At 38.1% G+C, this 15912-nt stretch overlaps 1 protein-coding gene across 13 annotated transcripts in view; it reads left to right on the top strand.

Moving 5' to 3' along the window:
- ATP2B1 (ATPase plasma membrane Ca2+ transporting 1) overlaps window positions 1-15912 on the top strand; it is a 65925-nt gene that overhangs the window by 36430 nt on the left and 13583 nt on the right. For all 13 annotated transcript variants that reach the window (XM_054831529.1, XM_054831573.1, XM_054831535.1 and 10 more), the window contains exons 4-15: window positions 368-622; window positions 703-828; window positions 1189-1332; window positions 4304-4342; window positions 5139-5300; window positions 6918-7132; window positions 8102-8344; window positions 10751-10992; window positions 13792-14029; window positions 14846-15025; window positions 15109-15196; window positions 15498-15604. In XM_054831529.1, coding sequence (XP_054687504.1) covers window positions 368-622; window positions 703-828; window positions 1189-1332; window positions 4304-4342; window positions 5139-5300; window positions 6918-7132; window positions 8102-8344; window positions 10751-10992; window positions 13792-14029; window positions 14846-15025; window positions 15109-15196; window positions 15498-15604 — 2039 coding nt within the window. The remainder of the gene's footprint in view (window positions 1-367; window positions 623-702; window positions 829-1188; window positions 1333-4303; window positions 4343-5138; window positions 5301-6917; window positions 7133-8101; window positions 8345-10750; window positions 10993-13791; window positions 14030-14845; window positions 15026-15108; window positions 15197-15497; window positions 15605-15912) is intronic.

Raw genomic sequence — 15912 nt, 5'->3', positions numbered from 1 at the left:
AGGTAAAGGTGAAGTGGGAAATGTTGAGAAAGCAGAAGGTAGCTAACTAATTGTCTAGTCTGGCATTCTTGTGCCATCATTTAAGAAGATAATAAGGACAGGTAACTTTCTATATCAACTTCTCTTATGTTCAGATAAGCAGGGATGTAAATTCTAGGTGGTTTAACTTCCTTGAGCTGTTCTAGTTTTCAGGTTCTTTAGCTTCTTTATGTGTTAATCTTACTGAGAATAAATGTAAAACTGCAAAGATGACTAGCACAGAAAATGTTTAGCAACTATTAGTAGTTTCTTCTGTTTGGCAAAACTTTTTGTTGTTGGAATAACTATCTGCGTGAACTCTTTTAAATCTAAAACCTGTTTTCTACAGTATGTGGATCAGTAAATGTTGGTGAAGAAGAGGAGGAATCTGAAGCAGGTTGGATTGAAGGAGCAGCAATCCTCCTATCTGTAGTTTGTGTGGTATTAGTAACAGCTTTCAATGACTGGAGTAAAGAGAAACAATTTCGGGGATTGCAGAGCCGTATTGAACAAGAACAGAAATTCACAGTCATCAGAGGTGGCCAAGTCATCCAAATACCAGTAGCTGACATAATTGTTGGAGATATTGCTCAAGTGAAATATGGTAAACATATTTTTAAAGTTGAACTTTCTTTTATTTTTAAAAAAGGAACTGCAGTCAACATACCCAGTGATCTCTCGTAGGTGATCTTTTACCGGCTGATGGTGTACTCATTCAAGGAAATGACCTCAAAATTGATGAAAGCTCACTGACTGGAGAATCTGATCATGTTAAGAAATCTCTGGACAGAGATCCTATGCTGCTGTCAGGTGTGTAACATTTGACAATTCTTGAAGACAGTGGTTTGTTTCTGGGGGTAAAATGTTTATTTACATTTTCGAGGCTAAAATCTGGCAAACTGGACTTATATCTAGGCTGTCTCCTAAAAGTATCCAAAAACAGTGCAACTAGTACAAAACTCCGTCAAAGTGAGTAGACTCTTAAAACTGAAAACATTTTGTCTAGTTGCTTATGGTTTTATTTTCCAGATAGTTTTGGCAATTAAAGCTATAGGGGAACACAGTGGTATACATACACATCTTACAGCGTGAAGTTTGAGAACGCATTTCCTTTGTGCTCTGTCATCTAACTGCTCAAGTCTCAGTGGAAAACCTGATTCAATCTTTCAGGTACACATGTGATGGAAGGCTCTGGGAGAATGGTAGTTACTGCTGTAGGTGTGAACTCTCAGACTGGAATCATCTTTACCTTACTTGGGGCTGGAGGAGATGAAGAGGAGAAGGAGAAGGAAAAAGAGAAGAAAGACAAGAAAAGTAGGTGTAATAATCTTAAATCCCTAGGGAGGCAGGGGTGAACTCCTGACTGTTACTGGATAAAAACATGTTCTAGTCACCTGGAGCCAGAAACCTTTTTTAAACCTTATACTTTCAGTAGGTTCCACAGGAAAAAAACCCCACAGGTCCAGTGACCTGAGAATACACTACTACTACTAACTCTTGTCATGTGGATTTAATTAATCCATTAATCAATTTGAGGTTGGAAAGTTTACAACTCCTAATCAGCTATACCATGTATAAATTGTTAAACTGCCATCTTGTGTAACTTCAAAGTACATTCATGTTTAATAGCAAATATTTGTTTATGGCAAACAGGTTTTTACCAATAACTCAACCTAATAAGTATCTAGTTCTGCTTTTGACAGATAGAAAATGTCCTTTATAGGGAGTTCTTTGACGCATGAAGGGGAAAAGCTTGTATTGTTGATACTGTGGAGTTTATGGATATCTTAAGCATATATAAGACTGATTTTGTTAAAGATGAGCAGACAGCTGCTTCTGCCATTTCTTTTCTTCCAGAGTTGAAACTTTGAATGCTCAGAGATACACACAAGGCAAATCCCTAGCAGCATTTTTCTGTAAACTATTTTTGGAGGGATGAGTGGCTTGTGACCCAGAGCATTTTGGAGCCCTTCCGTGAAGCATGAAATGGGTTATCTTCCTTTTTCTGAAGGACTTGTTCGGTAGCAGGAATTATAAGGTCACTTATCTAAGCCATAGCCTTTATCCTGAGAATCAAAGCTTAGAAATGTTAACTGGTAATGTTTTGGTACTAGTTCTTACAAGGCATGTTCAGGACTGAGCTTCACCGCAGCAAAAATTTTTCTTGAAACTGTTGTGAGGTCTACTGGATGGGGCTGACTCCGAGGATTCTTGGCAGAAAAATGTACTTTTTTCATCAGAGGAATATGAAACAGTAATGGAAACCCATAAATAGAAAGCCATACAGAAATTTGCTTAGGAATCTCAGTGGCCTTCAGACTAAAGAGGCAATTGTTCAAATGTATGCTCTGTGCAGGAGTTAGGATTGAACTGTGCTTTTTGTCTTGTCCTAATCCACAAATACGTTACTCTTTTGACCATTCTTGAAACTTAAAGTAGTAATTTTCTTCAGAAGTTACAAGAATTGTTACAAGAAGATTTGAAAGTTCAAAATTAGTTTCAAGCTCAAGTGGGTAGTGAAGAGTAAAAGTTGACCTGCAGCTCTTCCAGGGATTAGTGTGGAACAGTTTCCATATTTTGCTTTTTCCCTTACAGAGGAAGAAGGAAGCAAGCAACAGTACCAACTGCCACAGGAGATATGCAGAAGATTATAGCTTTTATTAAGCTATATTAATTATTAAGATTAATTATTATCCTGACAGTGGTTATTATTCTATAAGAAGAAGTCTTTTTGACAAGTAGTGTTTTGGTGTATTCTAGGGCCTGAATGCTTGTGGGGTTTTTTTGTCTTCCAAGACAGACAGCTTCCTCTTTCCCTTAAGTTAGGTGCCTGATAAGATTCTCCTTGGTAAAATTCAGGTTAAACTAAATTAGCTTCTCTGTGAATGTTAAGGAGCTTAAAGTGGCTATTTTTAGTTGGCTGTGTATGGCTTGGTTCAGAGTGAAAGCAAACATATGTACAAGGAGTTAGAAGTAACTCAAGTGTAGAACTTTGCTCTTGTAAGAAGGAAAGGGGAACTAGGAAGGAATAAGTACTAAATTAGTACTAAATTAGGAGACAATGATGAGTTCTTAAGTCTGAAGTGGCATCTTCTGGAGAAGGTGAACATGCTTGCTCTCCCCCCGCCCCCAGCTGTTCTGAGGATGCTCAGAGGGAAATCAGACTGTGTCCACAGTAGTAATGTAGTGGAGGTATTAAATGTCATGCCAGCCAGGCTGCTTGATAATTTTATTTTCTTCTACCTGAGTATTCTCATGCACTTCAGTCTACATAACCTAAGGCTAAAGACTTAGTGAATTACCAGTGATACTGAAAAATTCTGGGTTTTATTGCAAGTTCCTCAATTTTGTGCTTTCATTTCAGGTTATTGCAAATAGGAACTATAACCCTTGCTCTCTTTACTTAGGAGAAAAGTTTGTCATTTGCCAAGGTAGTGTCTAAACCGTTTTACCTGAAAACCCAAACAAAAAAAAATAGTGTGCCCCCCACCACCACCCCCAATAAGCTACACATGATGTGTCAGTCTTCTAGTTAGCTTTAATGTTTCACTCATAAATTTATGTCATTATTTCACTGTCCTTCTTTATGATCTCTTGTTGAACTCCATTTCTGAACAGAGGTAGGAGCAATATTTTATTATGAATTTGAACTATTCCTGTAGTGGTATAATATTGGTACATTGCCAACAGATTATGTTCATGCTTGCGTAAATAGGGTTAGCATAGATCCAGTAATCCAGCGCTATACCTCCATTAAGCTTTCGTGTGGATTTATAAATATTTTATACTACAGTAGCTTCTGCAGTGTTGTACAAAAGCACTGATTCTGGAAGTGAGATCCTATAGTTCATTTGCAGCAGTAGTCAGATACAGTTGCCAAGTGTTGGAAGAGCAGGGAGCAAGACTGAGGCCACCAGAATTACTTTAATGTCACAAATTTCTTTCCTAGAAAAACATTTAGACAAGCCTTTTAAAAGCTTTCCTCACAAGTAATAAATGTCTAGATCAGTAATTTGTGCAAACTTAACTATGATAGCATAGCACTGCAGCAGTCTTGTATGGGGGAAAAAAAAAGTCCATAAAACTGATGTCAGCTGTTTCTGTGAGTTGATGTATACTTTTAAAGCCTTGGTTATGTCAGCCCTCTGTCTCCAGTTTGTTCTACACTTTTAAAAATGCAGTTGCTTGTTTCAGCATATGGTAATGTATGCATTAAATATAAACATAAACTGAAATGAACTTTGCATTGCCAATTTAAAACACAACTTGTTCCCCTCTCCAACAGGTAAAAAGCAAGATGGAGCTGTTGAAAACCGTAACAAAGGTAAATGCAGGTTCTCTGATCCTTTCTTGCAAGTCCTTATTTTCTGAGAGTACATGTAATGAATGCATACTTCCCTATGAATGTGCATATTGAATACTTAAATCCAAAATGCTTATGCTAAAGATGGTATAAGTGAATCTGCCCAAAACAAATGCTTAAATGAACTTGGTAGTACAAATGCTTAAATGAACTTGGTAGTCTCAACATAGCTAGATACTACAAAAGTAACCTTTACCAATGATTTTCAAGCTGTCTGGTTGGGGTGAGTTAACCTTGGCTGGCTGCCATATGCCCACCCAGCTGCTTTCTCACTCCCCCTCCTCAGCAGGGCGAGGCAAAAAATAGGATGAAAAGTAAGACAGTCCTTCATGAACTTCGCTAATGTGGGTCCTTCCCACAGGGTGCAGTCCTTCAGGAAGGAACAGACTGCACAAGCATGCATCTCCCATGGACCGCAGCTGCTGCCAAGAGTTTGCTCCAGCATGGGCCCTTCACAGGCTGCAGCATGGGGTCCTCCATGGCCTGCAGTGTGGAAATCTGCTCCACTGTGGTCCTCTGTGGACTGCAGGAGGACACTCTGCCTCACCATGGTCCTACCACAGGCTGCAGCTCCCCTGCTGCCAGCACCTGGGCATCTACACTCAGTATACTTGTTTAAACATTCACGTGTAGTATGGCATCACAAGGGACTACACAGTACTGGTGTTTAGTGGAGCCTAGTGGTGTTAAGCTTTTTAAGTACCATTGATTTCGGGGACTCCCCAGTGGCTAAACTTTATTCGATCTTAACTTCTAGCTAAAGCTCAGGACGGTGCAGCCATGGAAATGCAACCACTGAAGAGTGAGGATGGTGGGGATGGAGATGAGAAAGACAAGAAGAGATCAAATTTGCCAAAGAAAGAAAAGTCGGTTCTTCAAGGCAAACTCACAAAACTTGCAGTTCAGATTGGCAAAGCAGGTATGACATATCAGTACCCTCCTTATGTTGATGTCACATGTTTGAATAAAGTTGGAATATGCATGGTATGTGAGAGGATAAAATAATCAAACTGGTCAAGGCTAGCTGCTTAAGTGCAAAATTCCAATGCATACAAGTATGCCATTGTGCCTGAGTGTGCTGATGGTTTCTCAGACTGTGTCATGTGAATGGCTTTTATTTTTCCTTGATTTAAAGATTCAGGCTTTAGTGTGTCAGCTTCTGGGAGAGAAAATTCCAACTTCATAACATTGGACAACTATTATGAAAAATGTTTTTAGATAAGGTATGGCATGTAGTGATATACCTAGGGAACTATAAATTGAGTGAAGCATGGAAAATGTGGTAGGGTTGACCAGGTTATCTCTCGTACTTTCAGAGGCTTAGGAATTTCCACTTAACATATGCCTTGCTGATATGTAGCATTTTTATTGACTTTCTACTATCCTTTAGCTTCTGTTGCTCTTCTATCAGCTCATATTCAGCTGTCTTGTCAAAACATCTGGTAAACCGTTGCTTATGAAGTTCAGTGTAAATTTTAGGCTATATTATCTAGTATGTAGAGATTTAATTCAAATATTTCAGGATTTATTTTGGTCCATGTAGAATTGTTGAAAGACTTAGGCTAGAAAGAACTTCTAGAAGTCTTGTAGCCCAGCCCATAGCTCAAAAAGCACTGACTTCAGGTTCTATGTCATAAGACAGTTACGGTGTGAGAACAAAATAATTAAACTTTTAGCTGTAGCACTCCATAGTTATGTATAGCAATGTTAATTTTTCAGAGAAACTTGTACTAACAACTGTTGAATAAAGCTTCTACGGTGTGTTTAGTGTAAAATACTGTTCTTATCAAACTTTTTTTTTCCATATCTCTCATAAATAAGAACTTTTGTTTTCCTTTATGCACCTTTTGACCTATTGTAATTCTCCACACACCCTTAATGCTCATATACTTCATGCATGTATTTTTCTGTCCTGCTGCTTTGGGACGGTACACACACTGAAGCATCTTTCTATAAAGAGCTGACACTTCAGTGATTTCTGTTCCTTTATTCCAGCCAGGTCCATTTTCCTCCACTGTTTTCATGTGGTGTCTTAAGTGTGCCGCTCTGCTTGCTAACAGCAGTTCTGATTTGTCTTCCCAGTTACTCCCAGTTCATTGAACACTGTGCTTAGCTGCCATATTTAATCCCACCTTCAGCAGGAAGCAGGGAACAGACTGTCAGCAGCTTTCTCTCCTGAATAAGTCAGCAGTACAATCGTTGAAGGCCTGCTGATCTATTTCAGTTCTTATTCTGCTTAGTCAATTGACTTTACATATTGATCTCTCCTGTTCATAATGAGATCTACACTTTTCAATTAAATGGGAGGGGGGGGGGGGGAGATTTTAGAAGTTTCTGGGTGAAATGCATGAGGAAATACTTACATTGGAATTTGGAACACCTTTGAGAACTACCTCAATGCTCCCTGACTTGCCTGATTAAAAACTGAGTTATAAACTAACTTCTATAAAGGCAGAAATATTTGCACTTATCCACAATCTGTATTGCCAAACATTTGAGATAATTTCTGAAAACTGTTTATTCTCTTTTTAACAAGGTTTGTTGATGTCTGCAATCACAGTCATTATCCTTGTGTTATATTTTGTAATTGATACCTTCTGGGTTCAGAAGAGACCTTGGCTTGCTGAATGTACACCAATTTATATTCAGTATTTTGTGAAGTTCTTCATTATTGGAGTTACAGTCTTGGTGGTGGCAGTACCAGAAGGTCTTCCACTTGCAGTCACTATATCTCTGGCTTACTCTGTTAAGGTAAGTTGATAGAGGGGGAACAGATTTTAAAGGTAGGTGGGTGTATTCATTAGCTGTAAAACCTCAGTTGAGATATGCTGTATCACATATATGAAACAGTCTGGGGAGAACCTTTTCTTGTTTCCCCAAACTACATAAGAAATCCAACACTGTTTTTCTTAATCTCTGAATACACACTAACATGAACAGTGACAGCCTGTTATCACCAACCAAAGATGAATGGGTTTAGCTCATAACATTGGAGCATTTGCTTATAATAGACAGATGTGTTATAGTTTGTGAATAACAAACTCTTCTGTAAACCTGAATGTCTACCTAACTGATGTGTTAAGCAACTACTACAAAAGTTTCCAGATTGATTCTCCTTGAGGACTGAACATCCAGCTTTCTATTGATTATGCAGGATGTTTTTTAATTCATGCTCTTTGTTCTTCTAGTTTTCTTACTGCTTCAGCGTGCTGAGACTGGTTATTGATCTGAAAATCTAACTGTAAAGGCAATGGCTGTTTAAGCTGTGTTCTTACAGCACTAACTAGTAGTGGCCTTCATATTCTATCATTTGAAGTTACTCTGCCTCTTCAAGGTTAAAATGCTATCCAAACCTGTTAAGTAAAGAATTTAAAGTGATATTTGACCTATGAAACCTGTGTAGTCCTCACTACCTCAGCTGAAACATTAGGCTCCCAGTTTGTATTTGAATAGTATCAGTAGCCAGTGTGACATGCAGATACAGGAGATTAAGACTGTATTTATGAACCTTGTTCAAAATAAAGTTTACTGTGACATAATAGACTTAAAGAAATCCTTATAGAATGTGGCAGCTACAAATTCTTCCTCTGTAAGATGCCAGATAACTTAAAGGCTGAGTGTCTTCTAAATCTACTGTGTAAGACTAGACACCCCAAATGAGAATTTCTGAAATGTGAAGTATTGGCCATGGATAGCTGTTGACTGCTTTTATTTCCTTAGAAAATGATGAAAGATAATAACTTGGTGAGACATCTGGATGCATGTGAAACAATGGGCAATGCAACAGCTATTTGCTCAGATAAAACGGGAACATTGACCATGAACAGAATGACAGTGGTCCAAGCCTACATCAATGAAAAACATTATAAAAAAATTCCAGAACCAGAAGCTATTCCAGAGAAAACTATGGCTTACCTTGTGACAGGAATTTCTGTTAATTGTGCTTATACTTCCAAAATACTGGTAAGTGGATTTGTTCATTCTAATCAAGGTAACTAAACAACTTCCTCAAAAGATGCAAATTGTCTGGTGGCTGTGTGGTAGGCAGTTAAGTGTAAGTGTGTGACAAAATGCAGTGTATTTTGTACCTGCTGTAAATTGCTCAACCGTTCATTTGAGACTAAACTTCAAAAATAGCTTATTCAGTTAGAACTGATAATTCAAAGATACAATTGCAGGAAGATAACTTCCTTTAAGTTCACAGTTGTGTCTAAATTTGTTTTAATAAGTGGGGCTGTTTACCTTACTTGAAGAGCATCTTGGCTTGATTTGAGTGCTCCTTCAAAGTAAAGATGCAAGAGTAGCATAACATTAGCTAGAATATAATGAGAAAATGCAAGTACAGATGAGGATTTTGATGGATTTTTATTCCAGATACTGTTGTATGAGTTTGTAGGCTTTAGAATGGTAACATCTTTGCTCATACTTTGTTTGAGACTTCCAAAATATTTTGAAATAAAAGGAATAACGGACTGTTACACATTTTAAATACTGACCTATTTAGCACTTTTGTGTGCATCATTTTCTGCAACTCTAAATATAGCTTCTTTGCTGTAGTTATTCCAACGTGTTGCATAACTTATTCTTTAAGGTAGTAAAAATAATAATTAAAATTTAGCTTTAAAAAATATAGTAGCACTTCAAGGTTTAGTAGAAGCTTCCACTATGAATGCTTTATGCAGGAATAACAGTAAAACCCCAGTCCAAAAGCTACTTTTCAGCCAATAAAGATGTTGCCTCTGCAAGATTTTCCTCAATAGCAGTACTTGAGGCAGCACATCAAGATCACCAGCGCCAATTTCTCTGAAGCAAGACTGAAATACTACTAATGAGTTATAGCATGTGAGGAGTTTCACAGTCTATTTTCTAAAGATCTTTTTATACAAAGACAAAAAAAGTAGCCCCATGTAAACTGACCCTTACTACTACATTTTTAATCAAATTACATCCAATGTAGTCAGAGTTGATCTGTTTTACTGAATCACAGAGGACTGATAGGGAGCTCTTGAGATCTTCTGGTCCAACCCCCTGTTCAAAGCGGGGTCAGCCAGAGCATGTTGCTCAGAGCTATATCCAGTCAGGTTTTAAGGATCTCAGAGGGTGGAGACTCTGCAACGTCTGGGCAACCTGGTCAAGTATTTTACCACCCTTAGAGTAAAAAGGTGTTTCTTTATGTTCAAATGGCATTTCAGGAGTTTCAGTTTGTACCCATTGCCTGTTACCCTCTCACTGGGCACCACTAAGTCTGGCTTGGCAGTGTTTACCTTACCGTTGCTCCACCTGCCTGCCCCATTCAGGTATTTAGTATATACTGACAAGTTTCTCCTCCAGAGCCTTCTTTTCTCCAGGCTGAACAGTCCCAGGTGTCTCAGCCTCTCCTCGTATGTCAGGTGCTCCAGTCCTTGATCATCTTTGTGGCCTATGGCTGGACTTGCTCCTGCATGTCCATGCTTCTTGTACTGAGGAGCCCAGAACCGGACATCTTAAACTTCACATTAAAGTGAACACTTTAAAAGTGTGAGTATTCAGTACAACCAAATCCAAGATCTTGCACTTCTGAATGATGAAATGGTTCACTGACTTGTGATTAATATAGTTCAGCTCTAGCTGCTTGAGGCATGTCAGGCCGAGTAAGTGCTTCTGCCTTTTTTGCGACAAACTACACTGCAGTGTTATAGATACATAAGCTCAGAAATATCTTGAGAGAAATACTCCTTTACTTATAGCACTAGTACGTTCATATTCCAAATTGCTGAGATAAGAAACTTGTTCTGGTATTAAAGGCTTGCAAACTTATTTCTGAACTATTTCCAGTTAAATAGGCTATGGCCTGGAAAACGGAACTTGTTGTGAGACTTAAGAAGCTTAAAGACTTAGTTTGTTCAGTAGAAGGCTAACAGGTGATGGGATCGTAGTCTAAGTCATTGAGGAAGAATTATTACAGGAGAGGATACTTTAATTTAGCAGAAATGATGCCATTTAGCTTGCTTAAGTCAGTTTATCTGTCCTTTTAAAATGCAAAATAATTATTCAGGGACTACACTCAATTGATCAGATAGATATTTCAAGCAATGGAAAATGCCTTTTAGAAAGGTCATGTTGGGATTTGATACAAACTTAATGGGTGATTTTTGAGTCTGAGAAAGGGACTGAAAGATCCTAAACAAGTACAGAAGAAGCTACTTACAAAAGCCAGCAGTATGACTTCGGCTCATGACTCATAGAAATTTATAGAGTAATCATCGCAAAAGTGAAAATTCCCGATCCCAGAGCTAAGCTCGGCCTTAGCTTACTTGTTTTCTAAACACTGTACTTCAGTGGTTCATAAGTTAACATCCTAATCAACAAAGGTTCTTGTTCTTCCTGCAGCCTCCTGAAAAAGAAGGTGGCCTACCACGTCATGTTGGAAATAAAACTGAATGTGCCTTGCTGGGATTGCTCTTGGATTTAAAACGTGATTATCAGGACGTAAGAAATGAGATACCAGAAGAGGATTTGTACAAAGTGTACACCTTCAACTCTGTTAGAAAATCTATGAGTACTGTGTTAAAAAACTCTGATGGCAGTTTCCGGATATTCAGTAAAGGTGCCTCTGAGATAGTTCTTAAAAAGTAAGAACAACCACTATTGTAATTCAGCACTTAAATTTGGCTAAATGTTGTGGTAGGTGAGGACACTGAAGTGCTAAACAACATTGTGCCATAGTCTGCAAAATATTTGTTGCCTTCTTCACAAACAAGTGCAGCAGTCCTTTACCCTTGTGATTGCAGCCAGCTTCCCAGCTTGTCTCCCTCAGTTGTTTGACTTTCCACAGCAAGGTGGGCAATTAGCATATCAGTTACTTTAATTCTCACACCCCAGGCCCGGCCCCCAAAAAAGAGCTGGTCGCAATTAATTTTAACTTGTGAACTCTGCTCTGATACAGGAAAGCATCTATGAATTGATCTATTCTCTAGCTAAACTATTTTAATTTTAGGTGTGGTTGGTCAAACTGCTTACCCATCTTCCAGTAAAGTCCCAACAGCTGATATGTCCAAATTCCAGGAAGGACTTGTGCCTTTGAAGAGTGATTACTTTTGGCTTTAAAAGACTGTGCAATTTGGTGTCCCAGTTGATCATTTTAAACAGGAGGTTGAACTTGGCCAATGGAGAAACTTGAGGGGTTTTTAATGTGACAAAGCAAATTGCTTCCTTATCCATCTGCCCATCTATAGAGGATTTATTAGAACAAGATTAGACTGTCAGTGAGAGATTAGTCACCAGTGAGACAAACCTTTAAGTGTGAAGAAAGCTTTGGTAACTCCTAACTAGGTGAGGAGAGAAGTCAAGCATGTGTGCATCATGTTCTCTAGGAACAGCAGTTGTAGTCAGTCTGGTTTTGTTTCTAATGTCAAACTATTTCTAGTCTGAGTAGCGCAGAGATTATGTTAATCAATTCAATTTACCTTTTTGCTTGCTACTAGCCCCCCATATCATTATCTAGGAAAGTACTAATGCACTAAAGAAAAAACGATGAAATCGTCCTTCTCCTCAACTTAGTGCTGACAACAAAAGGTCAATCCTTAAAGGACTCCTGTTCCTTTTGATACAGAACTTAGATTTAGATGTGAATTTTTTCATAGTTAGATTTTAAGCTACATCTCATCAGTGAAGAAGTATGCCTATATTTGCATTACTTCTCCCTTCAGAAATATTTTGTACCCTATTATCTTATTGAGCAATTGAACTGTAGAAGTTACTAGAACTCCTTCAACCCAGACACATGTGGTCCACTTGGCTTCATAACTGAGATAAGAAAATAAATAATAAGGGCATTTGGCAAAGAACAAGAAAACCTAGACTGCTTTGGATACTATTAGAATAGTTGTAATTCCAAAACTATTTGAGAGTATGCACCAACTAGGAAAAAGTCTTGGCAACATAAGCCACTGTCTTTACCTATGCAGTGCCAGAAATCAATCTCAGAGCTTGTAACCTGGTTCGTCAATTGTGCTGCTCATTCTTTATTATAACATGTATGCCTACTGAGCATTGAAAGCTTAAACATGAATACTTATAAGACACAAATGAGTCACTAACAAGTGTAGAAGAAATACAGCAAATTTTTTCAAGCAGAGCTGTTTTATTCTTCTTTCCTTGCCATCAGGTCAAATATTTCAAGTGAGTTTCAATGAAATCTTTGCATAAAGTTTATTGGCTTCCATTTAGTCATCTTGGAATGTTTTTAATTTATCACAAGCCCTATCCTTGCAGGTAACACAAGATATCCTTAGTGGTTGCTGACATTTGAACAGATAACCAAAATGAGGAAATTCAGATAGACTTCAAATTTCAGTTATGATGAATACTATGAAGCTTTAAGGGACTGCTTCATTTTCATTTCCTGGCTGAGGCAGAAACCTTTTTATATGTATAGCACCTGGGAATACCCTAAACCCTTGGACTAAATACTTAAATGTAACAATAGTCATCCTGGCAGATCTGCCAGGTCTGAACTTGATATTTTAAAAAAAGTAATAATTTTTTTTTAATTTTTTGGTGCCACATTAGTACTAATTTGTAAAACAAATGCTTATCGCATTGCTTTATGATAAATCTTTGCTAAGGATGTAGATGAACAAGATTAAATGTATTGTTCAAAATATTTGGTAGTGTTATATTCATGGCATCAATATTGGTAAAGTATGTGTGCTGTCTATGAAAGCAGTGGTATCTTTGGCACGAAGAAACGTAACTGAAAGAGCATGTGTTGAAATGCTAGGGTACATAGTGTTGAAACTAGTATCTTAAACACTTAAATCAGATATAAGTATTTGTTTTTAACTTAATACCTCACATTAAGAACTCTATGTCAGATGCTCTGTGAATTCTCTGCACTTTGCTTGTGAGGGGGCCAAACCTTACTACTCTTAAGGATAGCAGTACTGGAGTTTGCTTTTAGTGCTGTAAGTTTAGTGCTTACAGCTGTTTAAGCACCACATGGATGTTCTGGAAGCATACTGTACTTCTGAGACTTGTATAACTGTTAACAAGGTGGGATTATTTTATCGAACTTGAAACTGGATTGACTGACTCAACCAGCACAGACATCAGTCTGTTTACGTACAGTGGAGAAATGGATACTTCTGGGAGGTACCTAACCAATGTTTGTGTCCTAAATTCATTGCGCATTATTTTCATCTCAGGATGACTGGCTCAGTTAACTTTCTACAGCTAGTATGTTTCGCAATTGGGAAGAGATTAAGTGCATATGGAGACGATTACCTTAGAGATGCTGCTACTGTTTTTTCTGTGTGTGTGAGTCTAGTGGGGAAAAAAAACAACTTGTAGAAACTTACTGGAGTTGACTAAGCCATTGAATGGGCTGAACTTCTGGTTAAAATTTGATAATTCTTTAAACTTCTTTTCAGGTGCTTCAAAATACTGAGCGCTAATGGAGAACCAAAGGTATTTAGACCTAGGGACCGCGATGATATCGTGAAAACCGTAATTGAGCCAATGGCTTCTGAAGGGCTCAGAACCATCTGCCTGGCATTCAGAGACTTCCCAGCAGGGGAACCTGAGCCAGAATGGGACAATGAAAATGATATTGTTACTGGTCTGACGTGCATTGCTGTGGTTGGGATTGAAGATCCTGTGAGGCCTGAGGTAGGGTCACTGACTAAACTGCAGTGATTCTGTGACAACAGATCTTGATTCATGTTATTGTTCATCATGCAGAGAGTACAAGAAACTGAATTGCTATTGTATGCCTTAAGCATAGTTGATAAATGAAAATTAATTTCTTGGGGGGAAAGTTAATGGAGCTATAAAAGCAGATTAAAACTTCTTAATGTCACTTATGCTGTGTTACTAAAGCTCTGTACATACTAATGACTTAAGGCGCTTACTGTGCAGGGTCTCAGTAGATGGAACAACTTGTCATTTTTTTGCCACTTGAAATATTAGGAGCATTGTTTAGGATAATATTAGCCATTGTGCTTGTTGCCAGCTTCTCATGGGGAATAATGGAGTGGAGGGTTTGTCACCTGAGAACTGAGGTAAGGGAGTCCGGCTTGTGGTTGAGGTCTAAGGAGGGCAGTGTTTTTCAATAGTGAAAGCTTTTATGCCACATGTAAGTGGAGCTCCAGTCTGATCTGCACTATCACCCCTTCACACTACAAGTCATGGGTGAAGTAGTGCAGTGTGAGCTATAGTTTATTTCACATAAGCATAAATGACAAACCAGTACTTGTTACCTTTGAGTACTACAGCCTTATATGTAATGAGGATTTTTGTGGTATTTTTGAATACCAGGGTATTTGAAAAATGAAGGGGGGGAAGGATATGCCATAACAGTAGTCTTGATTTTAAAATAAGAGTTATCCTGGATTGAGCCAAAAAACATTCCTTTCACTCACATGTCTAGATTTACTCAGCTACTGTACAGTCTCTGAGCCTGTGGGTGTTTTTTTTTTGTTACAGGTACCTGATGCAATAAAAAAGTGTCAACGTGCAGGCATAACTGTACGTATGGTGACTGGTGATAACATTAACACTGCTCGTGCTATTGCATTAAAATGTGGTATTCTGAATCCTGGTGAAGACTTCCTGTGTTTAGAGGGCAAAGACTTTAACAGGAGAATACGCAATGAAAAAGGAGAGGTAACCATACTGACTATGTAAAGTAGATCAGCAGATATTCTAAGTCTCCTAACTGTAAGATATAGCTAATGCTCTCTTTGCAGATAGAGCAAGAGCGAATAGATAAAATTTGGCCAAAGCTTCGTGTTCTTGCAAGATCTTCTCCCACTGACAAACACACTCTAGTAAAAGGTAAGTAAAAACTATCTGAGCTTCTAAGTGAAGCCGGGGGGTGTGTGTGTGTGTGTGTTTCTGCTTCTAGAAAAAACATAATCTAGGACTGAGCAGTGGGAAATGCCTATGAGGGTGTCTTCATTTGCCAACCTTTTTTTTTCCCTGCTCGAGAAATGGAGGCAACTAGAACTATCTGTTGTGATTTTTTTTTTTTTTTAAATGACTCTGAGGAAGACAAAAACTGGGTTTCTCTTTCAGGTTTAATCTGTGCTGTGTTGTCAATTTTGAACTGTAACACTGAGATGTCATTTTATTGTAGGTATAATTGACAGCACTGTCTTTGAACAGAGGCAAGTTGTAGCAGTAACTGGTGATGGTACCAATGATGGTCCAGCTCTGAAGAAGGCAGATGTTGGATTTGCTATGGTATGACTTTTATTTTTTAAAAATCTTTGGTATTTTGGAGACCTATTCTGATAAAATAACTTGTCAAATCACTTAAAAGATTAAAAACCCGTGCTCGTTTCATAAGTGTACTATACAACTTAAGTTAATGTAGTCAACATCTCTCACGCTTCATACTAATTACTTTTTTCCTCCTTCCTCAGTCTTCCAACTTAACCATGTTTTTATTTGATGGAAAATGTGGTATTTGCCATTGAATAAAACTTAAATGCAGATCCACGGTCACTTGCGAATCAAAACTTTTTTACACAAAGGTTTGTTGCAAAATG

Source organism: Grus americana, chromosome 1, assembly GCF_028858705.1.
Source record: "Grus americana isolate bGruAme1 chromosome 1, bGruAme1.mat, whole genome shotgun sequence".
NCBI classification, from domain to species: domain Eukaryota; kingdom Metazoa; phylum Chordata; class Aves; order Gruiformes; family Gruidae; genus Grus; species Grus americana.
The sequence above is the reverse complement of the archived record's forward strand: the minus strand, read 5'-3'. Positions and strand labels throughout refer to the sequence as shown.